General features: G+C 45.2%; 1 protein-coding gene across 1 annotated transcript in view; it reads right to left on the reverse strand.

Annotated features, from left to right (window-relative positions):
- Positions 1–21,759, reverse strand: part of LOC311223464 (protocadherin Fat 3-like) — a gene marked incomplete at both ends in the record, with an annotated part of 130,417 nt that overhangs the window by 25,302 nt on the left and 83,356 nt on the right. The window contains 2 exons of the mRNA XM_084308251.1: positions 7,435–7,677; positions 15,267–15,427. Coding sequence (XP_084164377.1) covers positions 7,435–7,677; positions 15,267–15,427 — 404 coding nt within the window. The remainder of the gene's footprint in view (positions 1–7,434; positions 7,678–15,266; positions 15,428–21,759) is intronic.

Consider the following 21,759-nt stretch of genomic DNA (forward strand, 5'->3'; position numbering starts at 1 on the left):
TGTGATGTTTGTAATCTTGTTTTTAGTGCCTTTGAGGTGCTTTGGTACCATGAGGTGCAAGCATAGTCGTAGTATCCTTGAATGAGTGCTCCTGTTAGAGTCTTCAAGGTATTCTTGTTTACCAGAGAGGAGATCCGGTACAGGAATCTAGTTCGTTGGTTGACTTAATTTTATTACATTGGATCCCATTTTGTCACAGGAAAGATTTGCCTCTATAGGATGGAACCCAGGTAGGTAATTTCATCTTTCCTTTTAAGATAAGATAAGATATTCCTTTATTGATCCCCTTGGGGAAATTCAGGCATCATAGCAGCATGGGGGAAGGGGGGGGGGGTACAGGTAGTGAAAACAACACAAGCAGTGTAAACAAATAGGTCAATATAATTTACTATCTAACTAACTGAAATATACATTATTCATTATTCACAGTATCACAGTATCCACATAAGGTGCAGTATGCATAAGGTAGTGTTATTGTCCTACTTGGGTTCCTATTAGTTCTAGGTCGATGTCTGGCAGCAGTCGCTGCCCACTGTTGTGGAGCCTGATGGCCACTGGTATGAAGGACTGTCCGAGGCGGTTAGTTGAGTGTCGGGGGGGTATGAGTCTGTGGCTTCCTTGTCACCTTCACCTAATATGTTTTGATCTGGTCAGGTGCGCTGTCACCTAAAATGTTTTGATCTGATCAGGTGCACTGTCAACTAATATGTTTTGATCTGGTCAGGTGCGCTGTCACCTAATATGATTTCATCTGGTCAGGTGCGCTGTCACCTAATATGATTTCATCTGGTCAGGTGCGCTGTCACCTAATATGTTTTCATCTGGTCAGGTCCGCTGTCACCTAATGTTAATATGTTTTCATCTGTGTCCACTGACCACTGACACACAGTGGGGGATGTTTTAAAAATATTATTTAATATATAATATAATATAACAATTTGTGCTTCACCTAAAAATTTGGTCAGCAGCCTCCACTGCTCCACACTACAGCATGAGGATCCACTTGGTTACCGGAGTCAAGACCTACACGAGCGCAACCGAGGCGCACAGCGAGCTGAAGAGGCGAGGCATCACGGTGGAAGAAATGGAAGGGGAAAAGGAGAGGGATGGAGGAGAGGGAACGCGGAGGCGAGGAAAGCGGGACCAGGCACCGGCACCAACACCAGGCAGGCAGACGGGTCGAGTAGCAGCACTGAGGGTGAGAGAGAAGCTCAGCGAATACATACGTCGTAAATAACAATGAGTGGAATCCTTCGGACCGGTCATGACGGCCGTGGTAATGTTCAAATAAGCGCCCGGGAGGAGCGAGGTAATTTTTATTAGCGTAGGTTTTCTTTATTGGTTAACGTTGGATTAAGGGATGGGGGGGTTTCAGTTTGTCACCTCGTCGTATACCCTTAGCGATGGGCCCTCTCCTTACGAGGGGCTTTCCCTCGCACATACCAACGGGATAAATACCAAAGAGGAGTGGGTGTTCCCCCCTCGTTTGGAGGTCACTATGTGTGCTAAATGTTTAATGTCGGGAGAAAATGTATGGTAAGGGGAGCCGCTAATGTATGCAAGAACTGGAAAAGGGATGTCGGGAAGCCATAACTTGAAAATGGCGTCTTTGAACGTCAACGGTCTTAGCAACCCAGTAAGAGAAGTAGAATTATGACAAAAATCAGAAGAGAGAAGACACAAGTGAACTTCCTGCAAGAAACACACATGTCAAAAATAGAGCATGAAAAGTTGAAAAAGTTCGAAATACATTTTCTAGTTCTTGCAAAAAATAATAGGAAGAGAGGGGTGGCAACCCTGATTTCGAACTCTCTCAATTTTGAACTGATAAAAGAGAAAAAGGATAGAGAAGGGAGGTACTCGATAGTTACATGTAAAATAGATAACGTAATGATAACACTAGTGAACACATACACCCCTCCCGAGAGCGACAGAATATTTTTCAGACTCTTATTTGACACAATAGCCTCTGAGGCGGAAGGGATACTGATATGTGCAGGGGACTGGAATACTATATTGAATTATTCACTAGACACAACAAGTAAATCCAGACACAACTCTCAGAGATCAAAGGACTTGAATATCTTGATTAGTGATGCGGGAATGATGGAGGTATGGAGAAACCTAAATGCAGGATAAAGGGACTATACTCATTACTCTGCGACGCACAAGGTACACTCTGGGCTAGACTTCTTTTTAATAGATAAGAGAGAGAGACACAGGGTGGAGAGCTGCTCGATAGGAACGGCAGATATCTCAGATCACAATATGGTATATCTGACCATATACTTGAACGACAGAAAACGAGACACACTCTGGAGGCTGAACTTGGGGATTCTGAATGGGGAGGAACTCGTGAATCAGGTCAGGAGGGAGATAACCGAATCTATTAAAAATAATGTGGACAGCCGAGTGAAACCGACCATCCTATGGGACACAATCAAGGCAATTATGAGGGGATACCTAATCTCAAAGACTGCACACTTGAATAAGTATAGGCGGATGAAATATGATCAATTACAGAGAGACTTGAGAAAACTCGAGCAACAGGTGTAGGGAGGGGAGGGGGGGGGGGGGGTGACAGGGAACAGATGAAGGGGATAAAATCACAGCTTGAGGAGAGGGGAAAGGGAGAGCTGGAGAAGAATCTAAGATACACAAAACAAACCTTCTATGAATCAGGCCAGAGGGCAACCAAGATCTTAGCTAAACGACTCAGGGCCCAGCAGAGTAGACACTTTATTCACAAGATCAGGGAACCCCAAACAGGAGAAGCGATTTATGAACCTGAAGAAATTCAACGTATATTCAAGGAATACTATGAAAAGTTGTACTCACAACCCGAGATGGAAGACGAGGAGAAAATTGTAAAATTTTTAGCATCCCTGGATCTCCCGAGTATAAGGAAAATAGAGAATAAAGCCTTGAAGAACTAGATATAGCCATAGGAAGACTCAAAGCAAACAAAACACCAGGGAGCGACGGATTTCCAAACGAGTGGTACAAAATCTTTAAAGAAAACCTGGCCCCAGTAATGTTAGACTCTTTTAACTGGACACTTGAAAAGGCAGAAGCCCCCCCGTCCTGGAAAGAGGCGGTGATAGCAGTTATACCAAAAGAAGGGAAGAATAAGGAGTATTGCGAATCATATCATCCCATATCGATGTTAAATGGGGATTACAAGCTGTTCACATCTATACTGACTAGGACATCCTCCCTGACCTGATTCACGAGGACCAGACAGGGTTCATAATAGGCAGACAGACACAGGACAATGTTAGGCGCACTTTGCATGTGATAGAACAGGTGGGAAAACAACAACTCCCGGCAGCCCTAGTGAGCTTGGATGCGGAAAAGGCCTTCGACAGCGTCAGGTGGTCCTTCCTGTTTAGGGTTTTGGAAAGATTTGGATTCGACGAAGCAATCCATCAGCTGTATAAGAGCTCTATACGACAATCCAAATGCCAGAGTAAAGATTAACGGTAGCTTGTCGGACAGATTCAAACTGTTCAGAGGGACGCGCCAGGGATGTTGTGCAAGCCCCGCCCTCTTCACGATTTTCGTAGAACCATTAGCCCAAGCCATTAGAGAAAGTAAAGAAATTAAGGGTGTTAGAATAGCAAGGGGGAACCCAGGATAGGCCTTTTCGCGGATGATATTATAATATACCTCCAGAACCCAAATTTGACCTTCCACAAGTTAATGACCATACTAAATGAGTATGGATGGATGGATACAAGCTGAATGTCGCGAAACCCCAGATTCTCACTTACAACTTCTCACCCAGTAGTGGAATGAGGAAAGACTACAAACTGAACTGGGAAGCTGAATCAATGACCTACCTGGGAGTGATTATCACCAAGGATATGCGCAAATTAGAAGAGGCTAACTACAATAAGATTAATGAAAATCAAAACAGACCCGACACACCAACAGCAAATACAGTTCTCCCCCCCCACCATGCAACACTGTCCTGTCCTGTGAGTCCTGTCTGTCTTGTCTGCCCTGTGGTGGTGGTTGTCATATTACTACTGTTACAATGCTTATGTAAAAGTTAAAAAGGAAATATTATAAAAAAGGGAAAAGGAGGAAAAAGGAAAATGGTAATAATAATAATAATAATAATAATAATAATAATAATAATAATAATAATAATAATAATAATAATAATAATAATAATAATAATAATAATAAATAATAATAATAATAATAATAATAATAATAATAATAATAATAATAATAATAATAATAATAATAATAATAATAATAATAATAATAATAATAATAATAATAATAATAATAATAATAATAATAATAATAATAATAATAATGAATCCTGGGAAAAAGAGGGTAGGACATCTAATTTTCATTTAATTTAAACCTTTATTTAAATTTGTGAGCATCTGAGGTTTCTCTCACGATTGTACAGTGCATAGTGAGAACAATTTTCACAGAAATGTAAACACCAGGGTAAAATATATATATATATTGAAAACATTTCATGTTTTCCTATGCAAGCATGGGAAAAGTTGTTATGCAAACACTGTCAGTCACAGCACGAGCGTACTTCACTCCCACTCCTTTTCCCCTCACGTTCACCACACACTCCTCTTCATCCCCCTCTCCATCCACCACGCACTCCTCCTCATCCTCTCTTTCTCCATTCACCCCTCCATTCACCCTTATACGGCCAGCGTCACTTTTCAGACGCATTCTCCTATGCAGAGTTGGATGATGTTCCACTGTCAAAGGGAGTACATGACATGTGACAAAGGTCACAAGCTAGATTTGAACCCGCAATTTTTTGAGTACATTGTATGCTCATTAGCCCACGTATCCATCGTAGCGGTTTGTCGATGACAAGGCTATCGCGTGCCAAGAGCTTCACAGTGGCAGCCTTGTCTCCACTAACCACCTCTAGACAAGACAACATTAGATCACAAGTTTGCAATGCTTGTGTCTCGCTGTCGACCAAAAGGCTACTTTAAATGGCCGTGGTGATGGGAAGTGCAAACACTTTGGCATGTTTATAGTTTGGAATGTATTCATCCACAGCTAAGTGGTGTATAAAGTACTTGAAAGCCATACTTGAATAAACATAAAGATATCTAACCTAAAAGTGACTTTGTATCAAAAGTATCTGGTGTTAGAATGTACTTAAGTATTAAAAGTACAAATACCCAAAGTAAAAGTACAAAATTACAACTACCTCGGAGTACACATTGACAATAAACTGAATGGGTCTAAACACGCTGAGGCAAGAAGGGCCAGAGCCGACTCTACTTCCTCAGAAGGCTGAGATCCTTCAATGTCTGTACAAGGATGTTGAGGATGTTCTACAAGTCGGTGGTGGCGGGCGACTTCTTGTACGCTGTGACCTGCTGGGGCAGCGGACTGAGAGCAGGGGACACAAACAGGAAACAATCCCATCGCTGACCACCAATGTAACCGAGGAATATTCCGCCTATACTTTCAAACTATAGTAAAATAAAATCACGGGATAATTTATATCTGATCATCAACATAACGGTTTTCTTCCTCTTTCCACTCCACAACACAACAACGGTGTCACAGGCGCACGGCCTGCAACTCCACCTAATAACGTCAGCATCAATAATAAATAACATAGAACACGTTAAATAGCTTACATAAGTCTAACCAGCTAGCACTAACATTAGCTTGTTTTTGTTTAGAAAAAGCTCACGCCAATTCATGAGGCTATAACTGAGTGGCGAGACTAAACAACAAATACTAAATCGACAAAAGAATATCACTTACAGTAGGGCTGGGCGATATGGAAAAAAATCATATCGCGATAACGATATGATAATTTTATTTTATTTCTCGATATCGATAATTATCGAATTGTTATAAGTATATACATTTTTTTTTTATTTTTAATTTTTTTTTAGCAACAGATGTATGTTTATTTTGCAGCAATTCTTTGTCATTGCCGCCATCTTTAGTGTTACATCCCCTCACACTCCAGTTCTCAGGCTGCAGCTGGTTTAAAAGCTAAAGTAAACCGGCTTCTCTGCTGGCTGTGGCTCCAGGGGAGTTGAACAGTTCTGGCTCTGCTAGTTTATTTTCGATCTTTTGGCGCTTTTTTGGCGGACAAACCACCGCACATGTGCACTGTGACTCGTGACTGGAGTCTAGTTCTGCTAGCACACATAGCCTACTGTGTACAGACAGTTTCAAACTGTATTTTAAATTAGAAAGCAAACAATATAAATGGACAAGAGAAAAAGAAATCTCAATTTGGTCAGTATTGTCATTTGGACAAGCAAAGCCATTACTTTAAGTTGCAGGCAAGAAAGACAAGTCTGTCCACTGTCTCTGGTTTTAAAACTGCCCTGTTGCAGGTAAAAAAAAAACGTTTTTTTTTTTTTTTTTTACCTGCAACAGGGCAGTTTTAAAATATCGATATCGATATCGATATCGATATCGATTATTAAAATATATCGCGATATTTATCGTTATCGTTATATCGCCCAGCCCTAACTTACAGTACCTTTAACCTCTTAACAGGTGCCCCAAAAAGTGGCCATTTTTGTTTTCGAGGACTGCATACCTTTTTTGCAAACCAAAATACTATACTTTATACTTATAGCACATGCATAAGCCTGGTCTCTTTTGAAAGATAACATTCTGAAGTGTCTGATACAACAAAGAAAGATCACTTTTGGTGCTAATGAAATAGAGTAACATAGGTCTGAACTTGAGTTGTAGAAAAACTTGTTACTCACGTCACCCTTCCACTACCACACTACCAAAGGGTTAACCCTTTCACTGTGGCAATACAGCAGGTTAACCCTTTCACTGCCACACGACAAAGGGATAACCCTTTCACTACCACACTCCAGACGGTTAACCCTTTCACTACCACACTACAGATGGTTAACCTTTCACTACCACACTACTGAAGGTTAACCTTTCACTACCACACTACAGACGGTTAACCCTTTCACTACCACACTACAGAAGGTTAACCTTTCACTATCACACTACAGATGGTTAACCCTTTCACTACCACACTACAGAAGGTTAACCTTTCACTACCACACTACAGACGGTTCACCCTTTCACTACCACACTATAGAAGGTTAGCCCTTTCACTACCACACTACAGACGGTTAACCTTTCACTACCACACTACAGAAGGTTAACCTTTCACTACCACACTACAGAAGGTTAACCTTTCACTACCACACTACAGACGGTTAACCTTTCACTACCACACTACAGACGGTTAACCTAAGTGATAGGGTTAACAGCCAGGTTGAAGCATACAGCATAATGAGGGAACCCCACCCTGACACACACCTGTGCACCGAAGTAGGCACACACACATACACACACACACACACACACACACAGGCACACACACACACACACACACACACACACATGCACGCACGCACGCACACACACCTGTGCACCGAAGTAGATGTCCCCGTCGGGCCCGAGGGGCTGGAAGTGGGGCGGCCCCCGGCGGCGCTCCACGTAGCTGTCGTCCAGCGCCAGGCTGGTGAGGTTGCGGTTGAGCTCCAGGGCCACGGTGTGCCAGCTGCCGTCGTTGATGGGCCTGCCGGAGACGCCCAGGGCGCCGGGGCTGCTGCTGCCGCTGGTGCTGCCCACACAGTCCAGGAGCAGCCACAGCTTGCCCTCCTCCAGCTGAGGGCCGAGAGACGACCACACGCAACACCAACCAATCAATCAATCAATCAATCAGGTGTATTCATATAGCACATTTACATATATATTGAAATTATTTTATTGGGATAACCACATTCAAAGGGTGAGTAGAATACAGGATGTAATAGATATTGAGCTCCAGGACTGGCAGGAGAAGAGGAGCAATCAACCCGCCCAACGAGCGCCCCAAATCAACCCATCGGCCCCCCCTGCCTAAAAATAGGAGTAGAACCAACTAGCTAACCCGTAACACCCGCGTAAAGGACGGCTGTGCCCCACGTCCCCTCACCAGCGCAGGAGCCCCACCACGGAAGCATGTACACCTGACCATAAAATTAGAACAAAGAGCATTTTTAAAGAGATAAAATGAAGATATGGATCGAATGTTCACCGGAAGATTGTTCCAGTCCGAAGGGGCTTTGAACATGAAAGATTTCTTGGCCATTGCTATTGAAAATGGAGAAACTGTGAAAAAATACTGTACAGAGTGTCTTAGACGATAAGTGCAAGAGAAAGGGACCATCGACTGTTTCAGATAAGCAGGATAGTCAGAATGGATACATTTGAAGATCAATTGCAGCCAATGTCTCTGTCTTCTTAAAGTAGGAGAAGGCCAGTCTAAGGTTTGATACATAGTACAATGGTGGGTTGTGAACGGACAGTCAAGAACAAATCTGCATAGTCTATTGTAAGCCACATTTAGAGGTGATACATGGGTTTTGGAGGCAGCTTGATAGACAACATCAGCATAGTCCATTATTTGCAAAATAAGTTGTTGTGCAAGTTTCTTTCTAACAGTGAAGGAAAAACAATGTCTAAGCTCTATAAAGGGCTCCAATGCTGCGATTCATTTTAATAACAGTAGAGGTAATATGGAAATTGAATGAGAGTTCGGGGTCAAGCCATACTCCCAGATACTTGATGCGTTCAGCTTTTTGCAGAGGTGTATTATCGGCACATAAGATAACGCATGCCTTAGATTCGATTGCCTTCAGTTTTTTCTAGGGATGCTCGATATTGGCTTTTTTACCGATACCGATATACCGATATTGTCCAACTCTTAATTTCCGATACCGATATCAACCGATACCGATATATGCAGGGTTTCCCCCCCAAAAAACTGAATAATTTCAGGTAATTAACAATACATGTCTCTTGTTGTGGAATTAACACAACATTATGCATACTTTTGACAATAAATAAAATCAGAATTTGTTCTTACTTGCTTGCCTGGGTAAATAAAGGTTATAGAAATGTAAAAAAAAAAATTCAAAAACGATACCGATATTTTCCGATATCAAATTTTAATGCCGATATCGGCCGATAATATCGGTAGGCCGATAATATCGGACATCCCTAGTTTTTTCCGAGTGTCTTAAAGTCAGATTGTAAGGCTGATTGAATCTGTGCTACATTATTTTTGGATGTATACAACACTGTATCGTATGCATAAAGATGAACGCTGCAATCAGAACAAACAGAAGGTATATTATTTATAAATATTGAAAAAAGAAGTGGACCAAGGGTTGAACCTTGCGGCACACCACGTTCTTGGACCATTGTATCCGATTGGAACCCTTGGATGACAACACATTGTTTTCTATTATGAAGGTATGTATTGAACCAGAGTAATGCATTGCATGATAGGCCAACAGAGTGAAGTTTATCTAGAAGTAGGTGGTGGTCAACTAAGTCGAAAGCTTTGCTCAGATAGATAAAAATTGCACCAGTTAATTTACCATCGTTAGTTGCAGAAAATATGTAATTTGTGAGCTTTAATAGAGCTGTTGATGTTGAGAATTTTGACCTAAAACCAGATTGATGAGGTGATAAAATATTGTACTTGTCAAGAAATTTAGAGAGCTGATTATATATCAATTTCTCAAACACTTTAGCAATAGAACAAATAATTGCGATTGGTCTATAATTATTCATTTCAAGTGCATCTCCACCTTTATGCAACGGGGTAATACGAGAGCACTTCCATATGTCAGGCATTTCGAATGTGGAGAGACATATTAAACAGATCACATAATGGGTACATTAGAATATGGGATGCAAGTTTGAGGAACTTAGGTTCTAAACCATCTAATCCAGGACCACCACTTACTTTTAGGCTATTGATGGCATCAAATACTTAGACATGACTCTTGTCAACCAAAGTGCTTCACAGTAAGTCGCATAGCTAAAAACAAAGAAAAGTGCTAAAGTATAGAATAAACAGCAAAATATAAACAACCAACGGACAGACAAAGAAACAAAACAACACGTCAACAAGCAAGGCCAGAGTCAGAGTGAGTCGGCCAGGCGGCATAGGTGGGTTTTGAGTTTCGATTTAAAAGACTCGATGGAGGGCGCCGATTTGATGGACGTGGGGATGCTGTTCCAGTGGTCAGGGGCTGCGAGCACGCCCCTGTTGTGCCGGAATTCGGACTCCCTGCCAGAATACGACCCCCCTCGCGTGAACGCGCATACACTCTAACAGCTATCAGCATGTAATACGTTCGAAAGTTATGCTCATATTTAAAAGGCTTTGACATTGTAATAAGTGGAGTTTCGAAGCTGTAAGCAGAATACAAGTCATACCCATGATATAGGCTACCTGTATCCAGCAGCATTCGGTGCTATGTATGCTTTTAACACTAGCACAGCCGACAAGGGGTCACATGATAACCCCCAATAACTCATCAACACCTGCAGCATTATCTACAAACTATAACTTCACTCACACACCTCGACCTTCCAGACGGGGTGGAGGCACTGCCCTCATGACATCTCCTTCATGGGCTACAAACGTAACACCACTCCCAGAACTGTCACTCTCCTCTCTCGAATATCATGCAGTATCTGTCTCTAATCCTTTCAATCTCACCATTGTTACACTCTACCGCCCTCCAGGTACACTCGATCACTTCACAGATGAGCTGGACATGCTTCTTAGCTCCTTACCGGAAGATGGTACCCCTCTCCTTCTACTGGGCGACTTCAACCTGCCTGACTCATCTCAGTCAGTCATAGTAGTCTCCCTCCTACAATCGTTTGACCTGACTCCCACTGCCATGCCTCCCACCCACAAAGCAGGCAACTCCTTGGATCTCATATTTTCCCGTAACTCCAGCATCATTAACACCACGGTAACTCCCCTACATGTATCTGACCATTCCTTCATATCCTTCTCACTAACTCTCATGCTTAACCGAAAGGTCTTCACCCCAACTCAAACAGTCTCACTCAGACGCAACCTACCCTCCCTATCCCCCTCCACCCTCTCCTCTGACATACTATCCGCTCTACCTTTGAGTGACACCTTCTCTGCTCTCTCCACAGAGATGGCAACCTCCACCCTCCTTTCAGCCCTTGCAACCTCCTTCAACAAGCTCTGTCCCCTCGTTGAGAAACCTGCCCGCCGTTCCCCACCCAGTCCATGGCTGACAGATCCAGTGAGAGAACAAAGACAGGTCCTGAGAGCAGCTGATAGGAAGTATAGAAAGTCACGCCTCACTGCTGACATCGACACATATCACAACCTCTTGTTAACATTCTCCAAAACCATCACTAATGCCAAAGCTTCTTTCTTCCACCATAGGATCGAGGCCTCTGCCAAGAATCTTCGCAAACTGCATGCTACCATGTCCTCCCTCCTCACTCCCCCCCCACCCCCCCCTCCCTCATCTTTCTCTGCCGAAGACTTTGCGATCTTCTTTGAGGAAAAAGTGGAGAACATCCGCAGCTCCTTCTCCCAACCCCCACCCATTCCAAATGCTGAATCGAGAACCTCATCCTTCACTCTGTCATCTTTCTCTCCCATTACAGAAGCAGAGACCCTGACACTGGTAACGTCAAACCGTCCGACTACTTGCCAGCTGGACCAGCTACCCTCCCCACTCCTCCAGACCATAGCACCAGACATCCTCCCATTCCTAACTGCAACCATCAACTCCTCACTCAACTCGGGGGTGGTCCCCACCTCCCTAAAACAAGCCAGAGTCACGCCGCTCATAAAAAAACCAACCCTGAACCCTACCGTCATAGGCAACTACCGTCCTGTCTCTCTTCTCTCCTTCCTTTCTAAAACACTTGAACGTGCTGTATCCAACCAACTTACTGCTTATCTCTTACAGAATGACCTCCTAGACCCTAATCAGTCAGGCTTCAGGACTGGTCACTCCACAGAGACAGCCCTCATTGCGGTCACAGAGGCACTCCACTTAGCAAAAGCGAAAGGCCTCTCCTCTGTCCTGATTCTCCTAGATCTATCTGCAGCCTTCGACACAGTCAACCACCAGATCCTCCTTGCGGCCCTCGCAGGAATGGGAGTGGCTGGCTCTGCGCTGACATGGCTGTCATCATACCTCAATGACCGCTCCTACCAAGTGTCATGGAGAGGGACCCTGTCGGCCACCCGCCCCCTGCGGACGGGTGTCCCCCAGGGCTCGGTTTTAGGACCCCTTCTCTTCTCCCTCTACACTAAATCACTGGGTAACATTATCACGTCTCATGGCTTCTCCTACCATTGTTATGCCGACGATACTCAACTCTTCCTCTCCTTCCCTCCCTCAGATATCCACGTCTCTGAGCGGATCTCGGCCTGTCTGTCCGACATCTCAGCCTGGATGACGTCCAACCACCTCAAACTGAACCTAAGCAAAACAGAATTGCTCCACCTGCCGGCCAAATCCTCCCCCCTAACCGACCTTTCAATCACAGTCGAGAATGCAGCTGTGACTGCGTCCCCGACCGCCAAGAACCTTGGTGTTGTCCTCGACGATCAGTTGAACTTCTCTGCTCACATCGCAGCGACGACCAGAACCTGCCGATTCCTCCTGAGCAACGTCAGAAGGATACGCCCCTTCCTGACAAAAGAAGCCACCCAACTCCTCGTCCAATCAACAGTCATCTCCCGCCTCGACTACTGCAATGCACTGCTCGCTGGCCTCCCGGCCACTGCCACTAAGCCTCTTCAACTCATTCAGAACGCAGCAGCCCGCCTGATCTCAAACCTACCGAAGTCGGCCCATGTCACCCCACTTCTTAGGGACCTGCACTGGCTCCCCATTGCTGCACGAATCCGCTTCAAGGCCCTCGACCTAGCATACCGTGCGGCAAAGGGAACCGTTCCCGCCTACCTCCGGTCAATGGTCTCTAACTACACACCCTCAAGACCCCTACGCTCTGCATCTTCTGGCCGCCTCAGACCTACTCCTATCCAAGCTCCGGGAGGGTCATCAAAGAGAAGTCGCCTATTCTCAGTCCTTGCCCCACAATGGTGGAATGAACTACCCACCCCAGTTAGGACAGCCGAATCACGTCCAATCTTTCGCCGTCGACTAAAGACGCACTTCTTCAACCATTATCTGAATTAAAAAAAAAAAAAAAAAAAAAAAACAATAAAAAAAAAAAATCTAACCCTAACTAACCGTACTGTCATGCACTTGTCCTAATAAACTAACCTACACTGTAGCACTCAACACTTTGATGAACATTGTTGCTCAGCTGATAGAGTTGTGCCCTTCTTGATGGCTTGTCGTACAGAACTTGTAAGTCGCTTTGGATAAAAGCGTCAGCTAAATGACTAAATGTAAATGTAAATGTAAACATGCCCCCGAGGCATTTTCAATAAATGTATCCTCGTCACTCAGTCGAGCTCCAGCTCTGTCACTCAATGACTTTTTTTTAAATATATATATTAAAAAATTGAAAATAAATCTTGTCAGTCAAACCTACATTGTGGTAAACCTCATATTTTTATATTCAGAGGTAATTATATAGTTTACACTGTTTATTTTTCTCATATTTCGCATATAAGCTGTCGGGTCATCTGACCCGTTCCTGGTGGGAATTAGTGGCATTTTCTCCGTGGCTGTGCTACTGTTAATTGGTCTGGACCGATTGCTCATAAAACATATTTTAGAAGTCCGGTAGGGATGACATATGGGTCTGGATGAAGCCTTCATGCGAGAAATAATGTAATTAACACTTTGATCGCCATGGGTTAAATTCATAATTTACCATCCCTAGCCAGCTCTATTTGTCTATGGAGAAGTTCCCCTTCTTTGCAGGGCTATAACTTTTTAAATTCTATTGCTAAATTGCCATTATTATGGCCCATTCAATGTCCTATATGTATTGTTCAGGGTGTAGCAACGTTAAACTTTTTCATTCACATATTCATACTAAAATATGGTCTAAAGTATAAGTATGTTTTTATCGTTTTCTGCAGCTTTCTCCAGAACTTGATTTATAGCTCCAAATGCATTATATTGATGATGAAATACAGTTTGATAGCAATCGGCGCGAGATAAAAAATTTCAACTGGACGTGGTTCTAGAAGTTACTACGTATCATCTGATGATGACCGGATGGGCGGGGGGGGGGGGGGGGGGGGCGTTTATAATTCTGTGGGCAACGTTATACCATTCGTCTAATGTGGGTCATATGGTCATCAGAGCAGTTTATATGGAATACGTTAGAAAATAACTCTGGATCTTACCGTATGTTCCTCGCGCCGTTGGACGATCGGCGTGGAGTAGACAGTTTTCGATTATGGGATGTTGATCGTTGTTTATTGAGTTAGGGCGAGCGATTGATCATCCAGTGTGTTGAGATGGAGTCAGGCTACCGATCGCGAGTGCCCGGACCGATTATGGATGAGCACTTCCTGTTTGGCGCGCCCCTGCCGATCGGCCACCGGATGGCGCTCTTGAACCGTTAGACAGTTGAGTGGAGCTCACCAGTACATCTCATGGCTCCGGAGGAGAAATATGATTTTTGAATTATTGATATCAAAGACGAGTTACGGCGTCTTCGGCAGAATGAGCATGGCTAGGAATGACGTGTAAACACGTCATCGGCGACCATAGTGTTAAGGTCATCTGCTGAAATGGGCAAAAAAAATAACGTATGAAAAAGTAATCATTTTAATATTCTCATGTCCTCATCCGCTCCATTTCTGCATCCAGCATTTTTATGTGGAAGACGTATGACATACGTGAGTGAGATTTCTAGGAGGCCAAAAGAGACGCTTTAAGGACGACACCAGGGACAAACATCACGCAGCTTGAAACTCTGGCACTCGACAGATCAGCCTGGCAAGTCACTTGTGCCACTGCAGTTTCCCAAATACACCAAACGAACCAAGACCGAAGATCTGAGAGGCGCACGCAACGACACCAGCGGGCGGCTGGCATCCCCCAGGTATCTGGCTTCCCTTGCGCCATCTGTGGACGGGTGTGCGGCTCAAGGATCGGACTCAACGCCCACGAGAAGTGGCACCAGCGACACCCCCCCCTCACCCCATCCCTGGAGCAAGCGTCATCATCGAACACGATGGACAGCTAAGAGAGTGTGTGTGTACCTTCAGCAGGGTGCAGGGGTGGGGGTGTGTGTGTGTGTGTACCTTCAGCAGGGTGCAGGGGGGTGTGTGTGTGTACCTTCAGCAGGGTGCAGGGAGGTGTGTGTGTGTGTGTGTGTGTGTACCTTCAGCAGGGTGCAGGGAGGTGTGTGTGTGTGTGTGTGTACCTTCAGCAGGGTGCAGGGGGGTGTGTGTGTGTGTGTGTGTGTGTGTGTACCTTCAGCAGGGTGCAGGGAGGTGTGTGTGTGTACATGATGATGCCTCGGCTCTGCAGCGTTCTGATCCTCAGCGTCAGCTTCAAGTCGCCCGTCTCCCCCCCCGAGTCAGACACCCGGTACTTGATGTAGCTGTTCCCCGAGAAGCTGAGGGAGGTGTGGCCTGAGAGAGAGAGAGAGAGAGAGAGAGAGAGAGAAAGAGAGAGAGAGAGAGAGAGAGAGAGAGAGAGAGAGAGAGAGAGAGAGAGAGAGAGAGAGAGAGAGAGATAGAGAGAGAGAGAGAGAGAGAGAGAGAGAGGGGCATTATTTTTTGGTTGTTGGTTAGCTTCCTGTGCACCACATACTACTGGGGCAGTCAGGGAAGGGATTAGCACCATCTACTTGTCTCGTACCATATCATGTACTGGACGGGTGGATGGTCAAATATGATCTTTGGCTGGTAGCAGGTGTGGTTGAAGATGGTTAGGTCTACAGGGCATTAGCTTAAGGGTAGGTAGATTAGGGGGCCAGAAAACACAGGTAGTGTGGTAGGGCCTGATTTAGTGTTTCTTAGGGTAGACATGTGGTGGGCCGGTTTTGACTGCAGTTTAGATGTAGAAGCGTAAGTAGTCATATCAGGTTAGAAGGCGCACCTGTTTGACTTTGTTTGTTGTGTTTATTTTGTTTGTTTTGAGTGTTTGGTTAGCATACCGGTTAGCACCTGACCTCCTGCGTGTATGACACGTATATTTATTTCAGGGTGTTTTTTTTTTTTTTGCAAATTAGAAAGGTGCGCTCCGTAGAGCTCACATTTCCACCGCGTTCCCTTCTGGTTGTTATTATTGGCATTGGCATTCTTTGTGGTTCTTCGATGGTTCTTCAGTGGTTCTTTAGTGTTTCTTGATTGGCTCTTTGGTGGTTCTTTAGGTAGATTGTGTGTGTGCTAGGGTGCTTTTGGCAGCTTTTTGGTGGCTCTATAGTGAACAGGTTGTGGTGCTGGTGCAGTAGGGATGGCTTCCGTGAAGGATTTTGTTGATCACCCTTCTGATGAGTTGTTGGAAAGGTTTTCCAAGGAGCAGCTTCTGGAGCTTGCTGTGCACTATAGGGTGGAGCTTACTGCCAATGAGAAGAGTTTGAAACCGACTGCCTTGGGTGCTTTGAGGGCTTTGCTCGTTAGGGAGCAGGTGCTTGCGGCGAGGGTGGAGGAGCCTCCTTTGTCTGACGCGTCTCCGCTATTACGTGGTGCAGAGGGTGAGTGGAGGATTAGAGAGTTGGAGTTTAAGGAAAGGCAGCTACAGCAAGAGCGTGAGGAGAGGAGAGAGGAGCGTGAGCTTAAGGAGAGAGAGAGGAGAGAGGAGCGTGAGCATGAGCGTGAGCTTAAAGAGCATGAGTTTAAGGAGAGACAAATGTTGCTGGAGCACGAGCGTGCGCAGAAGGAGCTTGAGTATAAGCATGCTGCCTTGCGGGCGGGTGCTCTGCCTTCAGAGTCGCGTTTCGGTTTTGATGTGGGCAAAAATATTAGGATGGTGCCTCCGTTTGTTGAAAAGGATGTGGAAAATTATTTTCCCCTTTTTGAAAGGGTGGCAACCACATTGAAGTGGCCTGATACGGCCTGGACACTGCTGCTGCAATGTGTTCTCCTTGGTAAGGCTCAAGAAGCCTATACTGCTCTGTCCCTTGAACAAAGTGCTGACGATGAGCTTGTTAAAGCTTCCATATTGATGGCTTATGAGTTAGTCCCCGAGGCCTACCGTCAGCGTTTTAGAGGTTATCGCAGGTCGGAAGGACAGTCTTATGTTGAATTTGGAAGAGAGAAGGAGAACCTGTTTGACAGGTGGTGCACTTCTCAGAAAGCAGAGTCAAGAGAGCAGCTTAGACAGTTGATTCTCCTAGAGGAATTTAAAAGATGTGTTCCTGATACCGCTTCCACTCATCTAAACGAGCGTAAGGTATCGAAGATAGGCGACGCTGCTGTCTTCGCTGATGAGTTTGTGTTGACACACAAGTCCGTGTTTTTGGAGGACTACCGTGTTGAGTCCAGGGATAAGCGTCCTGTTCAGGGGGGCCGTTTCCAAAAACCTGTGTCTGCTGGTCAGTTAACTTCACCTCCTAGGCGGGGTGGTTCTGCTGGTGCATTCCCAGGAGGGATTATCTGTTTCTACTGTAAAGAACCTGGTCATATCGTTGCTGGGTGCCCGGTGCTTGAGCAGAAAAATGTCAGAACCGTGGCTCTGGTAGAAACCATATGCAGAACGCCTATGCCAACGTTAGATGGTGATGGGGGAAGTATCAAGCGTGTGGACAAAGAGCTTGAGGGTTCCTCAAGGTTTATGATGGATGGATTTGTTTCCCTGACTAATGCACTAGAGTCCAAACAGGCTATAACAATTTGGAGAGATACCGGTGCTTTTCAGTCCCTCATTCTGGAGGGGGTTTTGCCGTTTTCAGAAAACTCTTCTTTGCATTCCGGTGTCGTTGTTCGGGGCTTTGGGGGTGGATTTGTGGATGCACCTTTGCATGAGGTGATGCTCAATTCTCCCTTAGTATCAGGCAATGTTGTTGTGGGGGTATGTTCTCACATTCCCATAAAGGGGGTGTCCTTAATTCTAGGGAATGATTTGGCTGGTGACAAAGTGTTGGCTACTCCGGTTGTAACTCCCATTCCTGTGGTTTCTGAGGTCCCTAATGAGCTGGCACAGAAACATCCAAGTTTCAAGTTTCTTTAATAGTTGTCATACAGAAGTACAGAATACTTTTATACAAAATGCTTCTTACTGTTGCGCTCCAGAGACTGTGCAAGACAAGATAAGTATGAAATAAAATAACATAGTAAAATTAGAAGTAAAAAAAATGAGGTCACAGTGTTCAGTTTAGACATATGTACAATGTTCGATGCAGAATAGACGTAGTTACCATACAATATACAATACTGTGCAGTGTACTAATATACAATACTATATAGTGCAAGGCAGAAATGGAGAAATGGGACGAGGTGCAATTTAGGTACAATTCACAGTAGGTGTACGAGTTGTAGTGCAAATCCTTTATCAATAAATATAAAGTGTAAGTGTGTTTGTGTGATCTAAAGTGTGGAGAGTGGGTGCTGCAGTGTGTTGTTTGTTTGAGTGAGTGTGTGCGTGTGGGTGTGTGTGCTGTGTGCATTTGATGGTTGTTGCATAGTGATTATTGTTCGTTTAGCAGCCTGATGGCCTGGGGATAGAAGCTTCTTCTGAGTCTTTCTGTGCTCGCCTTAAGACTCCGGTATCGCTTGCCTGACCGCAGCAGTTCAAAGAGGCAGTTGTTCGGGTGGCTCGAGTCCTTAATAATTCTCTTAGCCTTCCCCTTGCACCGCTTGTTGTAAATGTTCTGGAGGGTGGGAAGCCCCCCTCCAATTGTGCGTTCGGCTGAACGTGTCACTCTTTGTAGTCTGCTACGGTCTTGTGCAGTGCTATTCCCAAACCAGGAGGTGATGTTGCCGGTCAGGATGCTCTCTATTGTACATGAGTAGAAGTTCCTAAGGATCTTCTGACTGACTTGGAACTTCCTTAGGCGCCTGAGGAAGTAGAGGCGTTGTCGTGCCTTCTTCACAACACTGTCAATGTGTGTGGTCCATGTCAAGTCCTCGGATATGTGGGCTCCGAGGTACTTGAAACTGTTCACTCTCTCAACCGGTGCCCCGTCGATGCTGAGGGGGCTGTAGTCCTTGACCCCCGACCTCCTGAAGTCCACAATCATCTCTTTTGTTTTGCTGACGTTCAGGGAGAGGCAGTTCTCCTGACACCACTGTGACAGGTTCTCTACCTCTTCCAGGTAGGCCCTTTCGTCGTTGGCAGAGATCAGGCCCACCACTACTGTGTCATCAGCAAATTTGATGATGGTGTTGTTGTTCCGCTGTGCTACGCAGTCATGTGTGTACAGGGAGTAGAGGAGGGGGCTCAGAACACAGCCCTGGGGGGCCCCTATGTTGAGCGTGATGGATGAGGAGGTGCAGTTGCCGGCTCTTACCACCTGGGGTCTGTCCGTCAGGAAGTCCAAGACCCACTGGCAGAGGTCATAGTTCAAGCCCAGGTCCCTGAGCTTGGCTATGAGTTTGGAGGGGACTATGGTATTGAATGCTGAGCTGTAGTCGATGAACAGCATTCCAGGAGTGTTCCCTGTGTGTGCTGTGGCACGGGAAATGTCAAAGGACAAAAGTGATGTTGTTGATACTTCGACTTGGGACATTACACTTAGTGACACATTCTTTGTTGAATTAAAATGTGTACCTGTTGAGAATTTTGGAAAGCACACTGTGGATGTACCTCTGCATAATGATTCTCTTGATTGTGCCTTTGTGTTAGGCCCGGTGGTGAAACCAGAGTTGACATGCGTGCCGGAGAAGCATGTGGCAGGAGATGATATGGCAGCGCAGTGTCTCAAGGTCTTCCCAGCCTGTACGGTGGCTGAGGCCACGAACGAATTGGAGGATGAGTGTGGGAAGGATGCTATGAGAGGTGCTGTTGATTCATGTGACACCGTTCTAGTTGGAGAGGCTACTAAGCCTGACTTAGGCTGCCAGCCTTCCCACAGTAGCTCTATTGTCCCTAATGTTTCACTTGTGGGCAGGGATGGTCCCAGTATGTCAGTTGATGATTCTGACATTGATCCACATGTCCACACTGATTCTCTGCCATGCACTTAGTTACCTGTGTCCTGTGGAGCAGGAGCCGCCTTCGCGACCTGGTCTGTTGAGTGGCAGGACAATGTTATTTTGGGTGACGCCATTTTAGATGGTGTTCCAGACGTTTTTGTGACTGACGTACTGCCATGTTCCAGGGACGGTGGGGCTGTACCTGAGGCGGTACATCCTACTCTGGATGTTCACGGTTTGCAGTATCCTGAACTGCCAGTGCCAGGTGGGATGGATATGGGCGCGGTGGTGGTATCAGTGATCTATGGTTTTTGTTTTTCTGTGTTCTGTTCTGTTGAGCGCAGTGAGATTAGTTCTCAGATTGATTTTGGTTTGCAGTCTATTTTTGACAGGTCGGTATCGGTGGAGGGGCCTGTTGAAAGGGAGCATACAACACGGTTGGTGGTCGTGTTCGACAGGGGCCGACCCGCTATCGCTGTTGTGGTAGTGGCCCTGACAACTAATGGGTCACAGTTGTTTTTTTGTTTTTGTTTATGGGTTGTTGTGTAGTGGTTGCCTCTGGGGCAACCAGTTTGGTGGGGGAGGTGTTATGTACCAGGAGCCTGATCACTCCTGTGTCACTGTGCATGCAGGCCTGATCACTCCTGTGTCACGGGGCATGCAGGTGAGGGCTGCCAATTAGCTAATTGGTGCTGATTGGTTACCTGCTGGCAGCTTTAAAACCAGCCCTGGTAACACACATGCACTGTCTGTGGTTGGAGGAGTGTGGGTTAACAGATAGCTATCACGGTCTTCTATCCTTATACTTTAGTTTACACTAGTAATTCCTTGATAGAGTAGCTTTTTGAGTTTGAGCACAGGGTTTTGGTGTTGGTGTACATATAGGTTGCGGGCCTTTGAGCCAGGGTCGTAACACACACACACACACGCGCACACACACAGACGCACACACACGCGCACACACACACGCACACACACAGACGCACACACAGACACACACACACAGACTCACACACACACACACACACTTGCGTGCGCACACACAGACGCACACACGGACACACACACACACATTGTATCCCTGTTTTTCTTTTTCATACATACTATAAACATTTACCACAGAAATACTGTAGTGATTTATAGTTTCCTGTGTTTATTTCATACAGACCTGTACTATAGTGTACTATGAGACTGACACACCTTGTTTCTAGCCACAGGCCACCAGGCTTTGTGAACAGCTATAGGCCCAGAACGTGTATATGTTACTCAATTGTGCATTGTTTATATCTTATACCATTTTTATAAAAAAATATCTCCTTATTTTTAGTATTCGCTTGTATTTAAATTGTAAAACTGTTTTCAAGTATTGTGTGATTTTTGTGTGAAGGGCGGACTAGCAAAGTAAGATTTCCATTGTACGGCAAACTGTCTGTTTAACTGTGCACATGACAATAAACATCCTTGAATCTTGAATCTATAGACATTTACCAGAGACATATTGTAGTGATTTATAGTATTCCTTTTTTTTTTATATTATACACTATATATTTACATACTTTATTGATTCATCATAGTATTTCTGTAGTGTAATATTATAGAACTATAATGGTGAATCACTATATTATTCCTGTGGTTTTACTATAGAAATGCGATGTTTTAATGGCGGCTGGGTGGCGCAGCGGACTAAGCGCTCTTCACCAACGCGAAAGACACTGGTATCGAATCCGGCTGTCAGCGGTGCCTCCGGCTTGGCCGGTCGTCCATACTGGCTCAATTGGCAGAGTCAGCGGGAGGGAAGCCGGTGGGGTGGTATTCTGATCGTTGTAAACAGCGACTCCTACAGGTCGGTCAGGGCGCCTGCACAGCGAGGAAGGGAGATGGTGAGG

Source organism: Notolepis coatsorum, assembly GCF_963971535.1.
Source record: "Notolepis coatsorum genome assembly, chromosome: 1".
Taxonomy (NCBI): domain Eukaryota; kingdom Metazoa; phylum Chordata; class Actinopteri; order Aulopiformes; family Paralepididae; genus Notolepis; species Notolepis coatsorum.